At 35.1% G+C, this 27099-nt stretch overlaps 1 protein-coding gene across 1 annotated transcript in view; it reads right to left on the bottom strand.

Annotated features, from left to right (window-relative positions):
- Positions 1-27099, bottom strand: part of LOC306666095 (uncharacterized protein) — a 100330-nt gene that overhangs the window by 15106 nt on the left and 58125 nt on the right. The window contains exons 2-4 of the mRNA XM_079147935.1: positions 23366-23432; positions 1166-1305; positions 512-638 (exon numbers count right to left, since the gene is read on the bottom strand). Coding sequence (XP_079004061.1) covers positions 512-638; positions 1166-1305; positions 23366-23402 — 304 coding nt within the window. The 5' untranslated portion in view covers positions 23403-23432. The remainder of the gene's footprint in view (positions 1-511; positions 639-1165; positions 1306-23365; positions 23433-27099) is intronic.

Here is a 27099-nt window from a genome sequence, read left to right on the forward strand (position 1 = left end):
CATGCTGACACTCACTAGCAAAGGAGAGTTTGGGTGGTTAATTTAAATGAACTGGGACACCACTGTAGACACACAGAAGATTTTAAAGAATTTTAAAACATGATAAACATAGGGCAGTACATATTCAATGATAACGGGAGAAATAAACCTAAGCGTCTGAAAATCTTTTCTGCTAGGAAACTTCTCCATCAACATTTTAAAGGTTGGCTTCTTCCTTGAACTTTTGGTCTCTCAACTGTGTCTTCTTATATGTTAGGCCACAATATATCACTCAATTACTCTCAGTATTACTTTTCTAAAGTGAAGCATATATAACATATCAAGAAAGGGAGAGATTAAAGACTAAGAGGAATGTCATTAATATTTTATTTATACCAAAAATGCCCTGCTTTTCTTGAAAGCGCAAATCTGAAACACATTCTTATAGAGAAGTTTCCGGAAGATATTCATCCAGGGAAGAAAATAAAATAATCATAATTAATTAAAAATTGTGAAGGGAAGTTATGCATACCCAGGAAGACCAAGTTTCTGTAATTCTCTAACATCACATCTCTATATAAGTTTTGTTGAGCTGGCTGAAGGCATTTCCACTCCTCTTCAGTGAAATCAATGGCCACATCACTGAATGTCAACATCTTCTGAAATAAGAATAGGTAAATAAATAGTACAGAAGAGAAGGAAGCAGCCTGAATTTTATCTGACAGTGGCTGCAGAACATGGATCTACTGGAGGAGGCGCTCAATGCATCAGGCCTTTGACTGCCCAGAGAACCTCTGTTGAAGAGGTGACTGTGTACTTTTAGCCTGCAGACAAACTGCAGACCACCAGGGGATCACCAGTTGCCTCCTGTTGCCTGAAGTCCACTGCCACAGTACCCACGGATTTCATTACATGTTGCTGCCACAATTTTGAGACAATAGTCAGGTCCTGCAGGACCTATGGACAGACTGACCAAGTCCCATCTCCAGAACATCTCAGCCCAATTGAATACACCCTGCTAATGGGACACCCAGACAAACTGACCATATCCCACCTCCGGGACCCCTGAACTAGACAGAACACACTCTGCTCCAGAAACTCTTTGCAACAAACAAAACCCTGCCTCCAGGACTCCTGGCTAACCACACCCATGTCCCAAACCGCAGCTCCCCATTTGTCAACATACTTGTAAGGCAGTGTGGCCATCTTGGATTATCCAGGAAGCAGAAGCTCCCATCTTTAGGTGGGGCAAATACAATCCTGAGATGCCTACTGGAAACTGGAAGCTCATTGTCATGTACTTCTCATGCGTCAGGCTACTGAAGACTGGGAACTTTGAATAAAACACAACTGTTTAAGTGCAGGGTTTTTTTTTTTTTTTCTCCATTTTGAAAAATTTTAAGTTTTTGTTTGTTTACTTTTATTGCTCTATTTTTCTTTTCTTACCTGTTTCCTCAGAGTGTCTTTCTCTTTTCTCATGCTAACAACCAACTTCTTTTGATTACACTTTCACACTTTCTGTGATCTAGAACTTCTATATACTCTTTTCTTATCCCATTAACAGTTACATCTTACACCACTCCCCATCCTCTACATCCTCCATTAGAAACTGCAGACCTTATTGCAAATCTATCTGTTATACTGTAGATAAAATTTGAACTCATCCTCTCTGTTTATTATGACAAAATTGTTAATGTCTTCAAAGGGGATATTTAGATTAGGGCTGCATATTGTCTCTACTGGATGCTGCTAATATTGATCTCCCCCTTAAAGAAAAGGTTTTGGAAACCTATAGGGTCACTATAAGCCTATAGGGGGGAACTGCAACATCCAAGATCTGCAGTGCTAGAGGGAAAGGTATGTGAACAACATGAAAAGACAAGGGAAGAAAATGTTCCAAACAAACCTAGATTCTATATTCAGAGAACCCAGTGATAGCATGGTAGAAGAAATGTCAGAATAGGAGTTCAGAATACACATAATTAAAATAACTTGTGAAGCAAAGAATGAAATAAAAGAGCAAATGCAGGCAATGGATGATCACTCCAATAAGCAGTTGAAGATTTTGAAGGCTATATGAGAAAAGCATCATATTACATATAGGGGGAGACCAATATGGATGTCAGAAGATTTCTCAGTCTGGGCCCTAAAAGTTAGAAGGGCCTGAAGAAACATATTTCAAGCTGTGAAAGAATGTGGTTGCCAGCAAAGAATCCTTTACCCAGCAAAAATAACCCTCAGATTTGAAGAGAAAAAAAATAAATTCTTCCATGATAAACAAAAGTTAAAAGAATTTACAAATAGAAATCCTGTACTAGAGAAACTTCTCAGCAAAATATTCCATGTGGAGGAAATGGAAAACAGCAATGTACGTCAGCAAAGGGAGGTACTATCTTAAAGGAAAAACCAATCAAAGGAGATACCAACTCGTTAAAAACCAAAAATAAACCCAAATGACTGGGCATACAAATCATATCTCAATAATAACCCCGAATGTTAATGGCCTAAACTCACCAATCAAAAGAGATAAGTTGGCAGATTGGATTTAAAAAAAAAAAAGACCCAACAATATGCTGCTTTCACAAGACTCATCTCATAGAAAAGGACATCTACAGACTAAAGGTAAAAGGATGGGATAAAACCTACCACACACAGGGACTCAGAAAAAATCAGGGGTTTCATTCTTATATCAGATAAATTGGACTTCAAATCATAGTCAGAAGGGATAAAAAAGGAAATTTTGTACTGTTGTAGGGAAGCATAAATCAGGAAGACATAATTTTCATAAATATTTATGCCCCAAACAATGATGCATCCATGTACATCAAACAAATTCTTTCAGGAATCAAACAGACCACAACACAATAATTCTGGGTGATTTTAACACACCACTGTCACCACTGGATAGATCTCCCAAACTAAAACTAAAGAAGAAAACAGAATTCAATAAAACTGTCAATAACTTAGACTTAACAGACATGTATAGAATATTCAATCCATCAACAATGAATACACTTTCTTCAGAGTAGCACATGATCCTTCTCTAAAACCGACCATATGTTATGCACAAAGCAACCCTTAGCAAATGCAAAAAAAAAAAAAAAAAAAAGAGAGATATTACCTTGCATTCTTCAGATCATAATGGAATGAAATCAATGACAAAAAATAGAAACTACTCCAACACCTACAGACTAAATAATATGCTATTGAATGAAGCATGGGTAATAGAAAACATCAAGGAGAAAATAAAAATTATTGGAATAGATAAATGAGATTGATCATACAACATATCAAAATCTCTGGGACACCATGAAAACAGTACTTAGAAGAAAATTAATTGCATGGAGCTTATCCAAGAAAATAACAAAAAGTCAACAACTAAATGACCTAACATTACATCTCAAAGTACTAGAAAAAGAAGAACAGAACAACATCAAAAGTAGAAGACAAGAAATAATTAAAATCAGAAATCAATGGAATAGAAACAGAAGAAACAATTCAAAAATTGATGAAACAGTTATTTTTTTGAAAAAGTAAAAAAAAAATAAAATAAACCCTTAACCACACTAACAAAGGAGAGAAAAATCTCAAATTATGAAAATTTGGGATGAAAAAGGAAATATGACAGACACCACTGAAATACATAACATAATGAGAAGCTATTTTGAAAATCTATACTCCAACAAAATAGAAAATATTGAAGATACTGACAAATTTCTGAAGACATATGATCCTCCCAAACTAAACTTGGAGGACATATACAATTTAAATTGATCAATTTCAAGCAATGAAATAGAAGCCATCAAAGCTCTATGAACCAGGAAAAGCCCAGTACCAGATTTATTCTCAGTCAAGTTCTACAAGACCTTCAAACAAGAGCTCATGCCAATATTCCTTAAAGTATTCCAGGAAATAGAAAAGGAGGGAAATTTTCCAAACTCATTCTATGAGGCAGTATCACTCTGATACCAAAATCAGACAAAGACACATCAAGGAAAGAAAATTTTAGTCTGATATCCCTGATTAATATAGATGCAAAAATCCTTAAAAAAAATTTTAGAAAATCGCATACAAAAACATATAAAGAAGATAGTGCACCACGATGAAGTGGGGTTCATCTCAGGAATACAAGGATGGTTTGACATCTGGGAATCAATAAATGTAATTCATCACTTCAATAGACTTAAGGTAAAGAGTCATATAATTATTTCAATAGATGCAGAGTAAGTGTTTACAAAACACAACACTTCTTCATACTCAAAGCACTAAGAAACATAGGGACAGTAGGAACATACCTCACCATTGTAAAGGCCACTTATACTAAGCCCACAGCCAACATCATTTTTAGTGGAGAAACACTGAAACATTCCCTTTAAAAACTGGAACAAGACAGGGATGCCCTCTTTCACGACTTCTATTCAACATCATCCTTGAAATACTAGCCAGAACAATTAAACAGACCAAGGAAATTGAATAGGAAAAGAAAAACTAAAAGTGTCAATAATTGTTGATGACATGATTCTATATTTAGAGGATCCAAAAAACTCCACCAGAAAACTGCTAGACCTAATAAATGAATTCACCAAAATAGCAGAATAGAAAATCAACCTGCATAAATCTAAAGCATTTTCATTCATAAGCAATGTAACATCTAGAAGGGAAATAACTCTGTTCACAATAGTCTCAAAGAAAATAAAATACTTGGAAATTAATTTAATCAAAGAGATGAAAGATCTCTACAATGAAATGGACATTAAAGAAAGAAATGGAAGAAGATCTTAGAATATGGAAAGATCTCCCATGTTCTTGGATAGTAAAAATTAATATTATCAAAATGGCCATACTTTCAAAAGTGTTATACATATTTAATGCAATTCCAATTAAATTCCCAATGACATTTATCATATAAATAGAGAAAGCAATCATGAAATTCTTGTGGAAGAACAAAATACCCAGAATACAAAAATCAATCATTTATAGGAAGAGTGATACAGGAGGTATCACAATACCAGACCTTAAATTGTACTATAGAGGAAGAGTAACAAAAAGAGAATGGTATTGGCCCCAAAATAGACAGGAAAATCAATGGTAAAGGATAGAAGACACAGAGACATACCCACATAAGTACAGTTACCTCATACTAGACAAAGTTGCCAAAATTTTACAATGGAGAAATGGAGAATGTTAAACAAATGGTGCTGGCAAAACTGGAAATCCATAAGCAGTAAAATGAAATTAAAACCCTATCTCTCACCCTATGAAAAACTCAACTCAAAATGGATCAAGGATCTAGGAACTGGTCTTGATACCCTTCACCAAATAGAAAAAAATTTGGCCCGAATCTCCATCACGGTGACTTAGGACAAGATTTCCACAAGACCCACATAGTGCAAGAAATAAAAGCAAGAATAAATAAATGGTATAGATTCAAACTAAAAAGCTTTTTTCTCAGCAAAGGAAACAATCAATAATGTTAAAAGAAAGCCTATATAGTGGGAGAAAATCTTTTCCAACACATACTTCAGACAGAGCACTAATCTCCAAAGTGTAAAGAACTTTAAAAACTTTACACCAAAAATACAAAGAAACCAAACAATACATGGGTTAAGAAACTGGGAAGACACTTCACAGAAAATATACAGGTGATCAACAAATATATGAAAAAGTGCTCATCATTCCTTGTAATTAGAGAAACACAAATCAAAATGACTAAGAGTTTATCAAACTCCAATTAGAATGGCTAATATTAACAACACAAGGAATAATAAGTGTTGGCATGGATGTGGCGAAAAAGGCACACTTATACATTGCTGGTAGAGTTGCAAATTGGTGCAGCCACTCTGACAAGCAATATGGAGATTCCTCAGAAAACTTGACCCAACTACCCCACTCCTAGGTTTATACCCAAAATACTTAAAATCAGCATACTTCAGTGATACACCCACATCAATATTCATAGAAGTTCAAGTCACAATAGCTAGGTTATGAAACTGAGATGACCTTCAATAGACGAATGGAAAAAGGAACTGTTGTATATATACACAATGGAATATTACTCAGACATAAAGAAGAATAAAATTAGGGCATTTTCTGGTAAATGGATGAAGTTGGAAATTATCTTGCCAAGTCAAATAGGCCAAGCCCAAAAAACCAAAGGTCAAATATTTTCTCTGATAAGTGAATGAGGATATATAATGAGGGGGTATGGTGGGGGGAAGAGAAGAATGAAGGAAATTTGTATTGTGTAGAGGAAAATGGGGCAAGAGGGGGTAAGGAAATAGAGTAGAATGAAACAGTATTACCCTATGTATATGTATTATTACATGAATTGTGTGAATCTACATTGTGTACAACCATAGGAATGAAAAGTTGTACCCCATTTGTGTACAATGAGTCAAAGTGCAGGGAATTGTCAGACATAATTGTACAAACATGAATCAGAGATTACTGACATGAAGAAACTGATTCAACAGTTCTGGGATGGAGCTGGGTTTTCTGGAAATGTAACAATTTTTCTAGCTATTCCAAGACCATAGTGGGATTAGAGAAACTTTTGAAAGGCAATGAGGTTGACCCCATAAAAGAAACATTTACTAGTGAATTTGAGTTCAAATATTTTATGATATTTATGCATACTATTATAATATACAACAATCCCATTTGAATATTTTGTTCTGCTATTCAAATTAAACTTATTTTAATATATAAAATAAAAATTATATTTATTCAATAAAGTTTTGGTACATGTATATATTGTATAATAGTTACAACAGGATAGACATCTAGCTTTTGAAACCATTGTCATTTTTATTTAATTTTATTGGTTCTTTTTAGTTCTACATGATAGTAGAATCCATTTTCATGAAGTTATACAAGCATGGGATATATCCTATTCTAATTAGAATGACATTTCTCTTGTGGGCGGGCATGATGGTAGAATTCACTTAGGTATTTTTACATATATACATAGGAAAATCATGTTAGATTTATTCTACTGTCTTTCCTATTCCTATCATCCTTCCTTCTTTTTTTCACCATTGTCTAATCTTATGAACTTTTCCTACCGTCCACCACTTTATGTGGTTTATATTTTACGTATTGGCAAAAAATTCAACCTTTAGATTCGGGAATTGGTTTATTTCACTTAGCATAATATTTAAATCCAACCATTTACTGGTGAAAGTCATGGAGTCATTCATCTTTATGGCTGATTAACAATGCATTCTGTATATATGCCCCAATTTCTTTAGCCATTCATTTGTTGAAGAGCACCTATATTTCTTTCACAACTTAGCTATTTTAAATTGTGCTGCTATAAATATGAATGTGGCTGAGTCACTGTAGTATGCTGAATTTAATGTCCTTTGGGTATATATTAAGGAGTGGGTTCACTCGTTAAAATGGTGGATACATTTCTTCAAGAATATCCATATTGCTTTCAAGAGGGATTACAACAATGTGCAGTCCCACCAGCAATGTGTGAGCATTCCATTTTCTGCACATCCTCATGAGCACGTGTTACTTATATTCTTGATACTGACCATACTGAGATGTAATATCAGGGCACTTTTAATTTGTATTTCTCTAATATCTAAAGATGTTAAACATTTTTTGAAATATTTGTTGATTATTTCTCTATTCTTTGTGAAAGGTCTGTTCAGTTCCTTTGTCCCTTTATTGATTGTGTGTGTGTGTGTAAGATTTCTGAATTCTTTATACATCCTAGAAATTGACAACATATAGAGGGAGCAAAATTCATCTCCCATTCTGTAGGTTCTGTCTTCATGTTTCTTTTGTTGTGAAGGTATTTAGTTTGGTCCCACCTAATGTATTATTATTATTATTAATTATTATTATTTATTATTATTATTTAGAGTCTCATTCAGGAAATCAGTTCCTGTACAATGTGTTGGAGATCTGGGCCTAACTGCTCTTCTAGTAGATTCTGCATTTCTAGTAAGATTTCTAGGTCTTTGATTTACTTAGTGTTAAGTCTGTGCAGGGTGAAAAACAGGTATTAACTTTTATCTATTATGTATGGGTTTCCAGTTTTCCCAGCACCATTTGTTGAAAAGACCGTCTTTTCTCCAGTGTGCGTGCACTTTTAACACCTTTGTCTAATATGAGGTAACTATAGTTATGTGGAATTAATGTATGCATCTTCAATTCTGTCCCGTTTGCTTTCATGCCTATGTAGTTCCTTTTTAACTGTAGCTCTGTTCACTGATTTTCATTGTAGAGGCACTTCATCTCTTTATTAGATTGATTCCTAAGTAGTTTTTTTTTTTTTTTTTTGGAGGCTATTGCGAATGATTTAGTTCTCCTAATTTCTACTGTACCTGATTCGTTTTTGATGTATAGAAATTCAGTTGAGTTAAGGGTATTAATTTTGTATGCCTCTACTTTGCTGAATTTCTTCATGAGTTCTAGAAAGTTACCAGTTGAGGTTTTGGGACTTTTACATATAGAATCATGTTGACAGCAAAAAGACGTAGTTTGAACACTTTTTTCCTGCTCACATCACTTTAATTTCTATCTTTAGCTTACTTGCTCTCGCCAGGGTTTCAAGGAGTATGTTGAATAAAACTGGTAATTGAGGACATCCTTGTCTTCTTCCTGTTTTTAGTGGGAATGTCTTCAGTTTCTCCATTTAGAATGATGTCAGCCTTGGGATTGACCATGGTGAACTCTCATTTTAATGTGTTTTTGTATGCAATTTTCCAGTACTTTATTAAGAATTTTTTGCACCTATGTTCATCAAAGATATCAGCATAACGTTTTTATTCTTTGATGTGACTTTGTCTGATTTTGGTATCAGAGAGCTATCAGTTTCATAGAATTAGTTTGAAACCATTCCTTACTTTTCTATTGTGCAAAAAATTGTGGAGGATTGATGTTAATTCTTCTTTAAAAGCCTGGTAGAACTTGGCTGAGAATCCATTCAGTCCTAGATTTTTCTTTTTGGTAGGTTTTTTTATGGCTTTCATTACTAGAATTTGGTCTCTTCAAATTTTCTAGATTATTCTGATTCAGTTTCTTTAGGTCATACATAGCTAGGAATATTCTAACACATTGGAGTATAAGAACAATGTACTTTCTGATACTCCTCTCTATTTCTATAGGGTTTGTGGATTTAAAAATATTACATTGTTCTCTCTTTCCTATATTTAGCTGAGCTAAAAATTTATCAAATTTGTTTAGTGTTTCAAAGAACTAACTTTTTTCATTGATTTTTGAATTGTTTTTATAAGGCCAAAATTATTGAGTTGGACTCTGATTTTTTTTCCTGGGTTCTATCGATATTGTTATTGATTTGTTCTTTGTCTAGGGCCTTGAGATGTAATGTTATTTCATTTATTTGGTGTCTTCCTGTTTATTTAATAAAGGAACTCAATAATACAATCTTTCCTTTTACAGTGTCCTTCATAGTAGCCCAGAAGTTTTGATACATTGTACCACTATTCTCATTTACTTCTAAGTATTTTTTTATTTCACCACTGATTCATACTGCAATCCATTCAATAAAATGATTTGCAATGATTTAGTCTCCAGGTGTTTGAGTATTTTCTACTTTTTGTCTTATCATTGAATTTTAATTATATTTTGTAAAATGTTTCAGGTGCCGTGGAGACGAAGGTATATTCAGTCATTGATCAAGTAAATATTCTATAAATGTCTGTGAAGTCTAAATTTTTTTAGTTATGTAGCATCTTTATTTATTTTTTGTTTGGATTATCTATCTAATGTTGAGAGGGATATGTTAATGTTACCCAGTATTATTGTGTTTTGGCCTATTTGATTCTTGATGTTAAGGAATGTTTGCTTGATATATGTAGCTGCTCCTTTTAGAACATAAATATCAATGACTGCTATTTCTTCTTGTAAGATTCTCTTAAGCAGAAAAAATGGCTTTCTTGGTCTCTTCTGTTTAACTTTGCTTTGAAGTCCAACTTATCTGATATGAGAATAGAAACCACTGCTTATTTATGAAGAAAACATGAATAATATATTCTTCCCAAACTTTCACCTTCACTCTGTGGATGTCTTTCTTTATGCATAAGTCTTTTGAAGACAGCATATAAATGTGTGTTGTTTCTCAATTCAGTCTGCAAGCCTATGGCTTTTTAAAATGAATTTAGACAATTTGTGTTCAGTTTTATTATTCAAAGATGCTTTTTTATTTTTTGTCCTTTTGGCTTATTTCTAGTTTTTCACTTGAACTGAGTCTCCTTTGAGTATTCTAGTATTGTTTCTGATTTTACTAGTTTTTTATTTTTTCTCCATGTATTTTTTAAATATTTTGAGTATCATTTGTAGTGTCAACTTTAAGTTGTGAATTCTTTATCATGGAAATTTTTTATCTTATCTTCAAATCAAAACCTTAATTTTCTTTATATAGTATTTTTGGTTGGCATCCATTTTCTTAAGAGTTTGGTATATAGTATTCTAATGCTTCCTGCCTTTTAGGGTCTGGGTTAAAAAATCAGATAAGATTTGCACTGGTTGTCCTCAAAATGTGACCAGTCTTTTTCTCTTGCTGCTTATAAGACTATATTTTCTGTATGTTAGATATTTTCAAAATGATGTGTCTTGAAATGGGTCTCTTGCAATTTTGTGTATCTGGCGTTCTGTATGCATTCTGTATTTGATTTTCCATTTTGTTTTTAAGATTTTGGAAGTTTTCTGATGTTCTTTTATTGTTAAGATTGTGCAGTATTTTGTCTGTATTTCAGAGCCTTTATCTTAAAATTTCTGTTCAATGTCCCTTAACATCTTTTATCTGTAATCACCTTTTTTTAAGATTATATACTTTGTCTTCAAGCCCTGATAACCTATCTTCCATGTAGTCTAGTCTGTTGGTGATGCTTTCCACTGGATTTTTAATTTGGTTTATTACTACCTTCATTTTGAAAATTTCCAATTGATTCTTCTTCAGGATCTATATCTCCTTATTGAAGTTACACTTCAATTCTTGTATTTTCTCTCTTAATTCTTTTATTTTGTCATCTTTCACCTCATAGATCAGTTGAACCATGAAATTTCTGAGTTCGAACTCTGGCCTTTCCTCCATTGTTGTGTCAATGGAATCCGTTGTTGAGTATTCTGTGTTGTTTGTATGTTTTTTCCCCTTCATTTTCCATATTGATTGTGTGTCCACTCATCTATCTGGATGGATCTGAAGCAGTAGAGTTTCTATTTTTTAAGTCACTAGTGCCCCTCTATGATATAAGCACCTCACAGTTTGGGGGCAGAGGCCAATGAAAGTAAAAATCTATGCCAAGAACATACAGCAGTAGATAAGGTACTTAGTTAATATTTTGACATCTACAGTGTTACTTGGTATAAAATTCAGAAATAGAAGGATCAGCAATTTCCATTAGTAAAAAAGAAACTAATCATAAATTATTTCTGGCACAAAATCAAACAATGGTGTTGTCTATGACTTCTGCCATATTAATTACTGCTCTGGCATTGGTGGGGGGGAAGACATTATATACATCAAATAGCATTAAGAGGTACTAAGGATCCATTCAGCATGTGGAAAAAGGAGGTAGGAAGGGAGACAATGTGTGCAATTTTTTAAAGGGTAAATAGGGCAGATGAAATGGTAACATAGGATGTCATGTTAATAGAAGAAAGAGTATAAAGGAATATACTAAGAAGAAAGTAGAAGAAAATAGAAAATAGAAGAGAGTATAAAGGAAGAGTGGGATAGAATTTGTTTGTTCACAATAGAAATGGAGAGGGGGAAAAGAGAAGTAGAGAAAACAGTGGTGGAAAAAAGTACACAAAACAAAATCAAACTATGCTAATCAAAAACCTTGACCCTGGGGGCTGGAATGCGGCTCAGTGGTAGAGCGCTTGCCTAGCATGTGTGAGGCACTGAGTTTGAACCTCAGCACTGCATATAAATAAATAAAAATGAAATAAAGGTCCATTGACAACTAAAAATTAAAAAAAAAAAACAAAAAAACCCTGACCCTCAAAAAACTGGCCATGAAAAAACAACCTCCAACAGAAAGACTAGAAATCAGGAAGAGTAACAAGCATTTACATTCATAGGTGTTCTTGAACCAATTAGTACATATCCAAGTAAAAAAAAAAAAAAATAAATAAAACATAACCAAAAGTAAAATAATTAAAAAACCTGGATGAAAAGTCAAGAAATCAGAGTCATTTTGGCTGTGTTGGACAAAGAGTGAGCATATGTGATTGCTCTCTGTCCCCAACTGATTTTGTTTCTTCTTGAGTGTGAACTGAGTGTAGGTGTATGGGGTGTGGGCTGTTGAGCCCTTCCTTTTTAGTGTGTTGCTCACCCTGTTGCCAGCTGGGTTCAAGACTTCTAAACTTCTCTTCTTGTGAGATAGACAAGGGGTGAAATGGGAAGAGCTGTCCATCCATTACCAGTGTGTGCTCCACAACTGGGTTCGACGACAGAAAGTCCCATGGATGGGGTTCCTGGTTGCAAGGACTTATTTTTAGTGAGGTTCTGGTTGCTTTATTTTGTGATGAGTTGCTGGCATTGTTGAATAGATATTCCTCTAAAACCTGGCAGATGTCAATCTGTGATAGACTAGGCACTTCAGGTGAAATGTTGGGCTGTTTGGGACAGCCTGTGGGCCAGAGAACAATGCCGATTGTTCAGATTCAACTGGCAGGGACATTGCAGCTTGGCACACTGGGCTCTGGGTCAAGCAGTGAAATTGCAGGCACACTTGGTCAAGCAGTGGGCAAGGTGTGAGGTTTGGGGGTTTGGAATACTGTGTCTCTTGTCTCCCAGGCAGATTGTGGTCAGAGGGACCAGACAGATAGGGCAAGCCAGGAGCAGTAGGATGCCAGAAAACTGTCAGGTGTCACAACAGGTAGGGCACTATAATGGGTGAATGCCAGGGACTCAGCATGTGCCAAATGGTGGGTTCAAGGGACAGTTGGGTGCTGTGGTGTTGGAAGTGCCCAGAGCCAGTCAGGCAGTCAATCAGAGAGCTATGTCCCCTGAAACTCACCACATCAAATATCTGATGCCTTGCAGCTGGCCTTATGAGCTCCTTTGAGCCACAGGACTCAAAGAATTGGAGAGAGTTGGGTTCTCCCTACCTCTCCAACTGTAGTTTACCTGGGAAGAAATGTTTTTGTTTTCTTTTTTCCCTGGTTGGTTGATCTCAGCTAAGTCTTTGCTAGGCTCAGGTAGGTTTATGCTGACCTAGTCATAATCTCCCAAATCTGGTTTTCCACTATCCATTGGAGCAGCTGTTGTTTACTCTCAAGATGACTCCTGGTTCAGCTTCCAAAGATGACTGGTAAACTTGGGGTAACCTTTTTAGATCAACTTAATGAGTTGAACAGTGTCTGGTTCAGCAAGAGCACATTGACACACCAGTCTCAAGATTTTTTCACTTGGAGCCACAGATAGAAGTACTATTTTCACCGCTTGAGTTCTAGGTAAGTGAGCTGGGAGAAATGCTGCCCCACTGTGATACACCATGTTGCCTGTCTCAATAATAATCTTTTTTTTAGTTTTTTTCAAATGTGTACATAACTCTCTATAAGTTTTTCATATCTTAAGTCATAAAACCAAAAATAATGTAGATAATAGTAAAAATATTCATTTTTATGATATTTTATGAAGTATCCATTAAATGGTAGAGCTCAATATTTACCAAAGTTTATTTGATCTGAAATTCAGATTTAAGGAAATATTAAGGTCAAAAGAGAGTTTGAAAATCAGCATACTACAGAGATGCAGCCACATCAATGTTCATAGCTGCTCAATTCACAATAGCCAGACTATGGAACCAACCTAGATGCCCTTCAATTGACGAGTGGATAAAGAAACTGTGGTATATATACACAATGGAATATTACTCAGCCATAAAGAATGACAAAATTATGGCATTTGCAGGCAAATGGATGAAATTGGAGATCATGCTAAGTGAGATAAGCCAATCTCAAAAAGACAAGGGACGAATGATATCACTAATAAGTGGAGGATGACACATAATGGGGGGGAGGGAAGGGTTAGTGTTAGGGTTAGAGTTAGGGTTAGGGAGGGGGGCAAGTATGGAGGAAGAAAATACTGTATAGAGGGTAAAGAGGGGTGGGAGGGGTGGGGGGAAGGGAAAAAATAACAGAATGAATCAAACAACATTACTGTATGTGGATTTATGATTACACAAATGGTATGCCTTTGCGCCATGTACAAACAGAGAGGCAACATGTATCCCATTTGTTTACAATAAAATAAAAAAAAAAAAAAAGAGAGTTTGAATATCGAAACAATTATCAGAGCAGGGCAGTTACTATAAACGAGAAGACAACAAAATGAATCGGATCAAATGATATTTGTATTTTATGTGCACAAATATAAAAATATCAACTTTTTATACATTAAAATAATTTTTCATGTAAAGAAAAATAAAAATTATTCAATTTTTAAAAACAGAAATCAATTTGTGATAGTTTTTTTTAAAGAAATGATTGAGTCATGCACAGTGGCACACACCACTAATTCCAGCTCTTTGGGAGCAGGAGGCAAGAGGATTTCAATTTCAATGCCACCCTATGAAAACAGCAAGACCCTAAGCAACTTAGTGACACCCTGATTCAAAATAGAAACAAGAATATAAAGTGCTGAGGATATGGATACATGGGTACAATCCATGGTCAAAATAAATAAATAAATAAATAAGGCTATATTGTTCAAAGGATGACAAATATTTTCTCAAACAATATTTTGTTTAAGGAGATGGCAATACCCCATGAAGAAACAATACATCCTTCAAAATGAAATATCAATAGGGTTGAAATATCTTGTGGACAAGTTCTTAAAAGATGGATTTGGTTGTATTTGCCAAACACCCTGCAATAACCCAATCTTCTCTTTAAAAAAAAAAAAAGGAAAGAATTTAAAAGCCAACTGATGCATGCTAATTCAGGCAAGATCTGAGAGTTAAAAGTAACATAGTTTCAGATATTCATCCAATAGTACCAAATCCATATACTTTACTAATTGTAATCCCAGATAACAATGGTTGGTTAAGTATAATTTTAAGAGATGAGTTCCTTTGCATTCCTCTGATAAGGTATTCCTAATTACTGCTCTTGAGCAACAGGACTTCAATACAAATGTAACAATCCAGTATTGCTGGGTTTTCTTCCTTTGAGATTTAATTTTTTGTAATTTTTTGAATAGAATTCTATCAAAATTGTTACCTGAGGGTTATGAGTGGAGTAAGAAATCCTTTCTCAATATGATGATTATCTGCTTATAGCCAATACCAACTATGAACTCAGATTTTCAAATACTATATTGCTACAGTAAAATACCTCATCTCATGTGGATAAGAGGTATCCACTAAAATGGCTGAGTTTTGTAAGCATGTCAACTTACTGGGATTCCAGATTATCCAATGGACCTGAATTTTGATGTCAGATTTAAAGAAGGCTATCTTAAGCCTTATAAAGCTCAGGAACTAGAGACAGGTACAAGGGTTCCTGTAAATGTCAGTGTTATGATTGGATATTAGTTGTCCCCCAAAACTCATGCATGAGACAATGCAAGAAGGTTTAGATATTAAACAATTAGGTTATGAGAGTCTTGTCTATTTATTGCATTAAGCCTCAGGGATGGAATGTTAACTCCAGATAACTAGGGTATGGCAGGAGGAGAAGAGTCCCTAGGAGTAGGTCTTTAAGAATTATCTTTCATACTTGTTGAGCAGAGCACTCTCTGCTTCCCTGTACCATCTTCTCAGATGCTTTTATACACTACACTCTCCTGCCGTGGTGTTCTGCCTCATCCCATCACAGAGGAATGGAGCCAACCAACTATGAACTGAGAATTCTGAAAATGTTAGCCCCATGATAAACTCTTCTGTCTCTAAAATTGCTCTTGTACAGAATTTTGATCACAGTCATAAAGAAAATCTGACTAAAACAGTCAAATACTTTAATTTTGGACTAATATGTAAACTCTTGTATTGAGCCTTAAAAGGAAAAAATAAAGCATTTGATTTGTACACCAGAATTCCAAGCTACCAGTGAGAAGTTAAAAGAGACTCATGACACCTCCTGCCCTACACCTACCTGACACAAAAGGTTATAAGACTATATAATAAAGATGAGAAACAAGGTACTGTCCTTGAAGTTCTCTGCTTGACCATGCAATGAAAGGAAGTTTCTCCTTCCTTTGGGGTGTGACTGCCAATTGTGATCTACCACAAGAGGTTGAGAAACCCATGCTCAACTATTTCTTTGAGGAAAAATACATCTCAACAGAGTACAGAATAAATGAGAAATTTCAAAAGATTTCACAAAGGAGGAAACATTAAAATGACAAAAAATGAATATGAGTATGAAGCAATATTATTTAAGGACATTAAAATTCAAGGTAAAAGACTATTGTATACTCACGGGGGGGGGGGGACAATCAAACACATGCGAAAAACTAATGGTCACATAGGAGTTAAATGATTGGAATTGTCAGGCCTGCTGTGGTAAAGTAAAAATTATAGTTGCTTTGGAAAATGGCAAGGCACTTTCTACTCAGGCACATACTAGGAACCATTAATTATTACCCTAGATACAAAAGAAGTGGAAAAAATGATTATAAGAGAATGTTCTAACTGAAACCCACCACTGCTGACTTTACCACTGGGATAGTTTCCTCCAGCTGCCACCACACTGTGCAGGCTAGGGCCCTTCAACCTGGGTGATGGGACCCAGTCTTCTATAAGTACAAATAGAGCCCCAGCACCATCTCAGAGAAAAGCATAGGGCAGTGGTCTAATTAGCACCAAGGACCTGAAGGATAAATAAAATGGAAAGAGAAAAATAAAGAAGTGGTAGAGGAGGCTTAGAAGGGGGCTGAGGAGGAAAAATATCTGCTGAGTATGAAGAGGGGAATAAACAATATACACAAGATTAGGAAGGACAGGAGAAAGAAAGTAAATTCCCATTGGCAGAAATCAGAAAAGGGGTGACAGCAGGCGAACCCTTCCAATGGGTTTGGGATGGAATGCCCCTTGAAAGTGAGAGTGGGAAAAACTAGGGTGCAAACATTCTACCTGCTCGTAGCTTGGAGAACTGCACAGAGATGCCATTCTCTTTACTCCAGCCTTCTAGTTTCCACCTGTCTAGATGCTGACGCTCCCCTCTGACGCTCCCCTGGTTACGCCACCTGGCCTGCTCCATTTGAGCTTTCCTCTGGTCACCAGGTGTACTTCTGCCCTTCCTTGCTCTTCCAGCCCTCTCTAGATTTACCTCACGAATTCTCCTATCAAGAGCAGATAGCTGGGGCGAGGTCAGGGTCAGGAACAAACTCACAGCTTCCAATTTTTACTCCACTTTTTGCAGTAAGTCCAGAGGGAGTAATGCTTCTCTTTTATTTTTTGCTTGCTTTGTTTTTAAAAAAGGATAAATAGTACTATATAGAAAAGGAAAAGAGTACTTATCAGACATTATGTAGATGTACTAAGAGGAAGAGGGCATGAAGGTGTTCTCAGGGCATCATTAATGTTCTATTTCTTGATGTAAGCAATAGTACATGTTATTTTGCCTTTGTGTTAATTTAAGAAACTCTGTAATTTCAATGTGTGCCTGTTCTTGCTGTGGTTAATAAAATGAAATTTATTACATGAATGGCTGTGAGAAAGAGCAAAAGAAAGTATTTAAAATGTCATTTGGTAATATTTCATTTTTAATTTATTTTATTTTTTCTATTTACTTGTACATGGCAGTAGATTGCATTTATACATTTTATAGATCACACATAAATAGAATGTAATTTCTGGGAACATATTTTAATAATGGACACAACAATTTGGATGATTGTGGTGCTGGTTTCATGAAAATGTACATATGCCACAAGATAAAAGTATACACTTAAGATATGTGCAGGTTAATATGTGCCAATTAAACCTCCATAAGACTGTTAAAAAGTGGGATGTATCCAAAGCTGATGTTAAAAATGAAATATACAGACATAAATTAGGAAACCATAATTTATTAGCAAATTATCCATCTCAATAGTTTGAAAGAAATAAATTTTATAAAAGTAAGAGTAGAGAAAAGAAAATCTGAAGCAAAAGAGTAAAATTAGAAGATATTGAAAATAAGCATAACACAGAATCACCAAAGTCAATGATGGTGCTTTTAAAAAGCAAATGAGCCGGATGTAGTGGAGCAAGCGTGTATTCCAAACAACTCAGGAGGATTAGGCAGGAGTATAAAGAGTTTAAAGACAGCCTCAGTAACTTAGTGAATCACTTACTAACTCAGAGGGATCCTGGTAAATTCAATAATTCAATAAGTAAAAATTATACCAATTATATTCTTTGTAATTGCATACATATGTATATATATAATGATGGCCCACTTGAAGTGACTATAGTCTGTGAAATTCATTCTAAGCTGATTCTGCTATTTTCCAAATACCTGAGTGTAATGACAAGAATCTAGATGGGACACACTACTACATGGTGAGGCCCTTTGATACATTCATTCCACTGTTGTACATGAAATCTACCACTGACCAAAACACCATAATGCCATAACAGACTGATGTTATAAAGTTAAAGCAATCAGGGTAGACCTCATGATAAAATTAATACATGGTGGAACTCAAGACAAAACTCTTAATAAGTCTTTTGCTATTTAGACAGTTTTAAATCATAGAGATTGTAGTGTAGGAAAGAGGAAACATGGCATTCTTTCCAAAGAAAAATTCTAGGATATGGGGATATTTGTATGATAGTAAAAATGCTACTGTATGCTTTACTCATACCACATAACCCATTTTCACATACTAAATATAAATATAAGAATTATGAAAAGTGAAATATAAAAGAAAATATAAAGCATCCAAAAGTTGACAAAAGAAAGTGAGACAGGATGCATATGGTGGTACACAACACAAATATCCAGTACTCTAGAGGCTAAGGCAGGAGGATCACAAGTCTATGAACGACCCAAGAAACTTATCAAAATGTGTCTGAAAATAAAATTAAAAAAAAGAGCTGAGGATATAGCTCAGTAATAGAACACCAGTTTTAATCCCCAATATCAAAAAAGGGGAAAAGAACAACAAAAAAGTTATTTTTTTCAAGATTACACAAAATAATATTTTTAAATTTATAAATTGTATAATATTAAAATAAAAATTCCATTATCAAATGATACCATGAAATGGTGCAAGGACAAATGACTTAATTACCTCATATATAATCAAACACTTATAAGAAGAAAACTACAGACTCAAAAAGAAAAGCAGGCAAGAGATTTGAACATTCACTTTAAATAAGCCATATATAAGTGTTCCATAATCTTGAAAAACTAAAAATCTTTAGAAATTAAGTAATGTAAAATAAAATGACATCATATACACAAAGTTAAATAGTATTGATGAACATGTGGAAGAAAGGCATTCTCATAAAGGGAAGATATAGTTTTAACTGTTATTATCCATGTGCAGAATTTTTTTTTAATCAAGCATACATGATACACTACCACCAGAAACAGAGATTGAAGTTACCACACCTGGACATATAAGGACATAGCCATATTTCTCCTGAGTTGAAACCCAGGGGCATGATTAAAGGGGGTGTATATTTATAAAGAAATTAATAATAAAGTGTGGAAAATAATGGTTCTCAAAGGTAGACACATTTTTTGTTATATTCAGTTTGACATATACTAAAAAACACCATGTATATTTTAAAAAGTTGTCACATAAATGTTGTATTTCATATGTAAAAATATTTTAAAATGTGCAGAACTTGAGAAAAATAAACATACAAAGAAGTACATCAAAGAACTAATTGCACACCTTATGTATTGATGGTAAATATATCATAAGGATGAACATTTTCTCCAAGTCAACTATAATAATACCTCAATGAAATTAAGAAGGGAACAATGTAAAAACATCCAAAATTCTCCAGGAAGTTTATACATATATACATATAATCAGCCAAGAACTCTCTGAAATACAAAAGCAAAGTACCAGCTATCATTACCTGATACTAATATATGCTATGAAATTATAATATTGTGATAATATAAAGACCAAGAAATCACAATAGAGAAAATTAAATAGGTCAATCCATATGTATGTAAATAGTGTTTGTATTGTTAAGTGCAATACAAAGGCCTATATAAATACAATCATATCAAGGAAAGTATTTAATGTGAATGATACAATCCAGCCAAAAGGTAGATATTGGAACAAGAGGCCCAGAACACTGGTCGGGATTGTGTGCAGAATGTGGGCAACACTGGACTTACACCCCAGCACCACCCACCAGAAAGCAGATATTAAGAGGGATGTATACAAAAATGTAGCAGAATATGAACCTCCTGACTCTTGGTCTGCTCACGGATACACCAAATCAATATTTACTCCTGTTTTGAATCTGTCTTTAATTTATAAATTAATTAGGGGCATATAAAACAAAAATATCTACCATCGTATGAATAGGAAAGGTTGGGTTATATTAGGATATTACCATTTCTTGAGCAATTATCCTTATAACAGGGATGGGATACTTAAATCTACTGTCACCCTGAGTAGAGGAAGACAGTTGGGGTCATAAATATAGCACATTTAATTATAAATTTCCTCTAGTTTGAAGTTTAACTGGTACACACAGAGAAAGAGAGTAGATATACATGAGTATAAATATCAGAGAAAAGGAGTGGTTTTCTATGAAAATGCAAGATCCCTGTGTTTTATTTCATGGGACCAGGGAAGAAGAGAAGTTAAAACTCAAGGGTCCCAATTTTCCCTAAAAGATATTTGCCAGCATAATCTGCAAAAGGCTGTTGCTAACAGTTGAGCTTCTATTTATCCAGCACCAAAGAGTTAACAAGGGAAATACATCCCATGACTGGAAGCCCAAGTGGAAGTGAAATACTTCATGAGCCCTCTTCCTCAGTTCACCTCACTAATAACTCCAGGACTGAGCAATTCTTTCTGTAAGGAATTTGTCTAAAATTTAAACTTTTCCATTCAATGGACTACATCCTAAACCTCCAGGCTTTGGGAGCAATGACAAATGCACATGTGCATATCTCAGTATATCACAAAGAAGAGGGTCCATATTGGTATGCAAGCATTTCCATGGACTAAAATCCCCACCAGGAGTGATGAAAAAGGGATAAAAGAACAGATTCCTGTTTACTTCTAAAATAGGATCACATCACCTTCTTTCAGTGAGTATAAGGCAGCCTCAATTCTAACAAACTTGCATGATGAATTTAGTGCACCATTCAACTGTAAGACCTTTTGTGCCCTGAGTGCAGCTGTTAGAATGGCTACTAGCAAAAAGTGGAAAAATAACAATTACCCCAATTATATGGATATGGAAGAAAGAAACACTTTAAACTGCTAGAAATAAATTTAGTAAAACCAATTTTTAAAAAGCCTTGAAAGTTGAAAGTTCTTTAAAAACTAACATAATAATAATAATTCTGGGTGCATTTCCAAAGTATTTGAAATCAGTATGTTAAATGGTTGCATTCTCATCTTCACTGTAGCAATAGTCACAGTAGCCAAGGTCAGGAAACATCTGAACTGCATTTTGGATGAGGAGTACCCCAGGAGATTTCTTCCAGCTTTAGGGTACTCAGCTATTTCCCTGAAAAACTATACTCCCTAAATTAAGTCTACTGTCTAACAAGAAAAGACCCAAGTACTGATATTCACAAGACTCTCAAGAAACATTAGATGTGCCAACTGTGGGTTCCTCATATCAGACAGTTCTGAAACACAGTAACAGAAAAATAGCAGAGAGGGAAGGAGAACTTTCTCACATAATTTCCATCAGGGGAACTCAACACAAAAACATTTTGACAAGGTTTCTGGCCTTGGAGAGACAAAAGGAGAATACAAGCACATGTATTTACAAAGGTCAAGTGATTTTTCTCTACTTTTCTATCATGTGAAATTCTCATAAATAATAGCAACAAAAAAAGCCGTTGCTTTTGTCTTTTTCTATGCTACTGGGGATTTAACACAGGGGCATGTTAAATATGAGTTACATACCCAGTCTGTGTTTTAAAAATCTGAGACAGGTCTTTCTAAGTTGTCCAAGCTTAATGTAAATTTCTGATGTTGACCTTGGAATTGCAATCTTCATGGCTTAGCCACCTGAGTCTCTGGGATTTTGCATATTTGTCATTGTACCCAGCCAGAACACAAATCATGTAGAAAGTTTTATCCAGTTATTGGTTTAAAAAAATTAAAAAATTATGTGTTCATTTGAAATGTAATAGGGAAAATAATTGACAATATTGAGGATAGGGAAAGTTGTCATTGAAAACATGAACAGGGAGCTGAAATTTTAGGATTTTATTGACATAAATATAAAGGTTTAAGCTGTGAGACAGGGTTCTGGATTTCACATTTTGCTTCCCATACATTGAGAACATTCAGGAGGATTCAGCCAGGTTGGCACACACCTGTAATCCCGGCAACTCATGAGTCTGGGCACAAGTTTAAGGCCAGACTCAGCATCTGTATCACATTAAAAATAAAAAGTGCCAGGGATGTAACTCAGAGGTAAAGGACCTCTGGGTTCAAATCACAGTCTCACCATCCCACCAAAACAGAAGAATGAGCTCAGGAAGAAGGAAGAACTGAGAAACATACAGAATACAGATCACGACCCTCCTCATGCAGGAAAACAATGCATGGATTTGCGATTCCGATGATCTTCCCTCTCCACAATCCACCACACAATCTGGGAATGTGCTGGAATGCTGGCATATATGTGCTCAGGTAGGGATGCAGATAGTGGCTGAAAATATTCTGCAGAAACATGAAATCCTACTGCTGACATATGCCTCACTTGAGCAGCCAGTGTGGATTCAAGATTAAAGATCACTCCTTATTTTGCAATTTGGCCTTAGACCTAATAGCTAGTCTATGATAATTTTATTCCAATAGTGAAAGCCCCTAAATAGCAAGTGGACTTGGAATCAAGATGAATTTTGTTGCCACACATGGTGGCGCACACCTATAATCCCCACAGCTTGTAAGGCTCAATTAGGTGGATTGCAAGTTCAAAGCCAGCCTCAGCAACTTAGCAAGAACCTGTCACTAAATAAAATTTTAAAAAGTGCTGGGAATGTGGATAGGTGGTTAAGTGCCCCTGGGTTCAATCCCCAGTACAAAAAAAAATTATCTTGTGTCTAATTTAAAAGCCCAGTCACCTCCACTGCACCATGTGACTCATACAACTTTTCTTATTATTTTAAAACTTGGTTAGTGGCACTTATTAAATAAAAGCAGGATTTCTAAGGGTGTGTGTGTAATCTTAATATATTTTGCTTGCTTTCTGATATCTGAAATGGAATGGACCATGCCAGCATTTGGAGGGAGAAAACCTACCTCTGGAAGCTTTCTGCTTAAAGCTCCCTGCTTTCATTCAGGGCAGTGTCTCTCCAGTTTTTTGAACCTGAGAAGAAATAGAGATAAGGAATTGTAATACTCACCTGAAGAAAAAGCAGGTAAGAGAATTGCCTGAACATTTGTGCATATACAGAATAAGCACATATATTCCATATAAACAAAACCTTTTTATATACCTGATTATTTCTGGGGTTCCTTTTCTAGGACCTGGACAAATCCTGGTTCAGTTTATAACAAGGAATGATACCAGCCAGAAGTAATCTGAACCCTCCTATACAAATCAGCAAAAAAAAAAAAAAAAAAAAAAAAAAAAACAGGTTTCTATGTCACTTTCTAAACATAGCTGATAGAGGCATGGAGCAGACATCCCCTTTTTTTGGAGACACAAAATAAAAGCAGTGCAAGAAAACACAATTAGTTTTACCACCTTGAAACATCAGTGAATTGGAATTTGGAATCCAGACTAGGAAGATTCAACCTTTTTTGTTGGGAATGTGAATGACATTGGTGCTTACAGTGAAAAGGTTATTACAAACTTTGAAAATAAAATTCATGTGAGTGGCAGATAATGGCTAAACTATTAGTATCTGCAGTGTTTTCCAGGTGGTTTGTCAGCAATGGCCACAGCACATACATGTATTACTAGCCTCCATGAAAAGCATTTTCCATCTGTGTTCTCTAAAATTATTTCCCATTACAGAGGTGAGTAAACACAGGTTTCTGGATATTAAAAGGCAACTCAGTTGCACAAAAAAACTACCCAGAGACAGAACTATATGAAATCCCTTCAAAGCTCCTCAAAGGCTGATTTGCTCCTGATGTAGAGGATGTATCTGAAATTTTTCACTCCATTTTGAAGAGAGTACCAAGAGAAGACATCTCAGGACCAACACAAATGTTTTTTCCTACTTTCTTGTTAAGTAACTCTTCAAAAACTGAGCTATCAACCTAGATTCCTTATGAGGTAAGTGCATGGAGATCACAGGGTACAAAAAAGCACATCACAGGTCCAGAGTCTGTGTATGACTCACAAGAGAAATAAATCTAAAAGACTCATAAATTTAAAAGAAAATATAGGTAACTATTTCTAAAAATAAATGTTCATTTCTTGCTATCTCTACAACATATCATTCACAAAACAATAGATTATAACGCATATTTAGTGGAATGCCAAATCTTGTCCTATATATTTTGTATTAAAGTCCAAAATACAGATAAGACAATGCATAATTCACTGCCAAAAACATTAAAAAAATCTTCAAAGAAGGAGTGGATGTTTTTGTGAATGTGTCACTCAACAACTTACTTTACAAATAATGTTAAGGAAATATATTCATTTTCCTGCAGTCATAGGGAACTGAGGTTTTCCTTATTTATATTTCCTGTTAGAATTTCAAAAGATAAGCCCTAGAATTTCCTTTGAAATAACCTCCAAATACATAACATACAAGATATCTATAATACAAACTCAGGGGAATAAAAATGTAAATATTTTTATTAATTAAATGCAAAACCTTTTTCCTTTTTCTTGAAATCCAATTCTATCTGCCTTTTTGGATACATTTTCTTAATTTTGAAGCCAGAAACCACAAAAGAAATGCAGGCAAATGCCTTGAACTGCCAATTAATACAGGGATATCTATATCTAAATCTTCAATAATCATAAAAAATTCAAAATCTAAAGGAATATTCAAAATATTTAGAGAAATATGAAATTCCATCACAGACAAAAATATTGATGATGATATAAAACACATGAATATTCTTAAACTGAAGGAGTTTATCATTATTTGTGGAAACTTTTATTATTGAAGATATATGGTGCTCATTGTCACACAGACTTCCTAAAATTACAGCATACGTGACCAAGATAACAGGCAAACACCAACCATACAATCCCAGGGGTATGGTTCAAGTGATCATAAATTTTGGAAGAGATAAATAATTATCTGTGAGAAAAATGGTTACTAGGAACCAAATTTTTAGTTATATTATATTCAGTTTAAGAAATAGTATAAAACACCATGCTTAAGTTTTATATGTGTGCAATACGCATGTGATATTTCACATGTACACATGTTTAGAAAGAACATATGTAGAGCTTATGAGAAAATAAATTCATCAGAAGCACATTAAACACTTACATATCCCATGTGTAGATGATAAAACTCATCATTACAAGGAAGATAATTTTCCCCTGAATTTACCTACAATTTACCCAATAAAATTGCTATGTGCCTATATAAATATATCACAGTAAATTTTACTTTTATGTGTATCTATAAAGCAGTAATATATAAAACTATAAATAAATGGAAGAGAGGAGAAGATAGGAGGAGAGGGAAAGAGAAACTACTGGGTCATGAAGTGGAGCAAACTATATTCCATGCTTACATGTTTATGTGAAAATGAACCCAAATATTATACATAACTACAGTGCAAAAATAAAAAAATCAACATGTTTTACTTTTAATGAAATAAGAAACCATAGACTTCTAAAATTCATCCACAAAATTATATATAATTTTAGCCAGGAAATTTTTCAAATATAAGAGGAAAAGGAGTACTTCTCATTACCTGATATTCATGTATATTGTGAAACTACACTACTACAATAATCAACAAGGAATCATAATATAAACTAAATCCATATATGAATCTATATGTATGTAAAAATCATATACTTAATTGCAATAGAAAAGTCTAGATAAATCAAACCATAACAAGACACTCTCAGCAAATAAGCTAGACCCTGTCTTGAAGTAAAAAATAAAAATTACTAGAGATATATCTCGGTAGTAAAGTATCCCAAGGATCAATTCCAGCAACACACACCAAAGAAAAAAAAAAAAAAAAAGAAAGAAAGAAAAAAAAGAAAAAGAAAAAAGAAAAAAAGAAAAGGGAAAAGAAAGGAAAAATGAAAATTCGCTGGCTCAGGAGGAAACGTGGTCCCTACAGACCACAGCTGCTCTCCTGCAGGAAAATGGCATGTGGAGATTTGATTACAATAATGGGCCCCTCTGTCAATCGCCAACATCTGAGAAAATGCGGGGCCACAGACACACACCTGTGAGGTAGTATTTGAGGATGTCCTGCAAGGATAAGGAAGGCAGTGAGGGGTCTCTACCACCGACATGTTCTCCATCTGGATGGCAAGTAAGATGGAGGCTACTGCCCCACAGGAGGGCCCAGGCCTGCAGACTCGAGTCTGCAGGGAGTCCCGGTCTGTCCGGTCTGGTTTCTGCCACAGCCAGTACCGCCATTCCAACAGCCTTCCGCCCCAGCCTCGTCATGACACTGCCCACTCACCATTTCCGGGTGTTCTGGAGCCAGTCCTTCTCCCTAGGGACCTTCGGCCCCTGCACAGGAGAGTGACCTGGGGATCCTAAGCAGAGAGTGAAGCCTAGAGCTGAATGACCAATATGGCTGACTCAGGAGAAATGGAGAAGGCAGCAGAAGCCCACCCCCAATTCCCTGTCAGCACACAGGATTGGACAGTTCTAACTGCTCCTGATTGGACAGGCCTTCAGACCATGCCTCTGGGGTATGAGACCAGGGAGCCTTCCCTGTGAGTGACAGTGAATAATAGCCTATGCACATGAATGAGAACAGAATGAGAGGTCCTTGGTTGCAGTTTTTCTTTCTTTCTTTCTTTTTTTATTTTCTTTTGAGGTCTGGGAATTGCACCCCACAGCCTCAGGCTGCTACTATTT

The sequence above is a fragment of the Sciurus vulgaris genome (assembly GCF_902686455.1).
Source record: "Sciurus vulgaris genome assembly, chromosome: 7".
Classification (NCBI taxonomy): domain Eukaryota; kingdom Metazoa; phylum Chordata; class Mammalia; order Rodentia; family Sciuridae; genus Sciurus; species Sciurus vulgaris.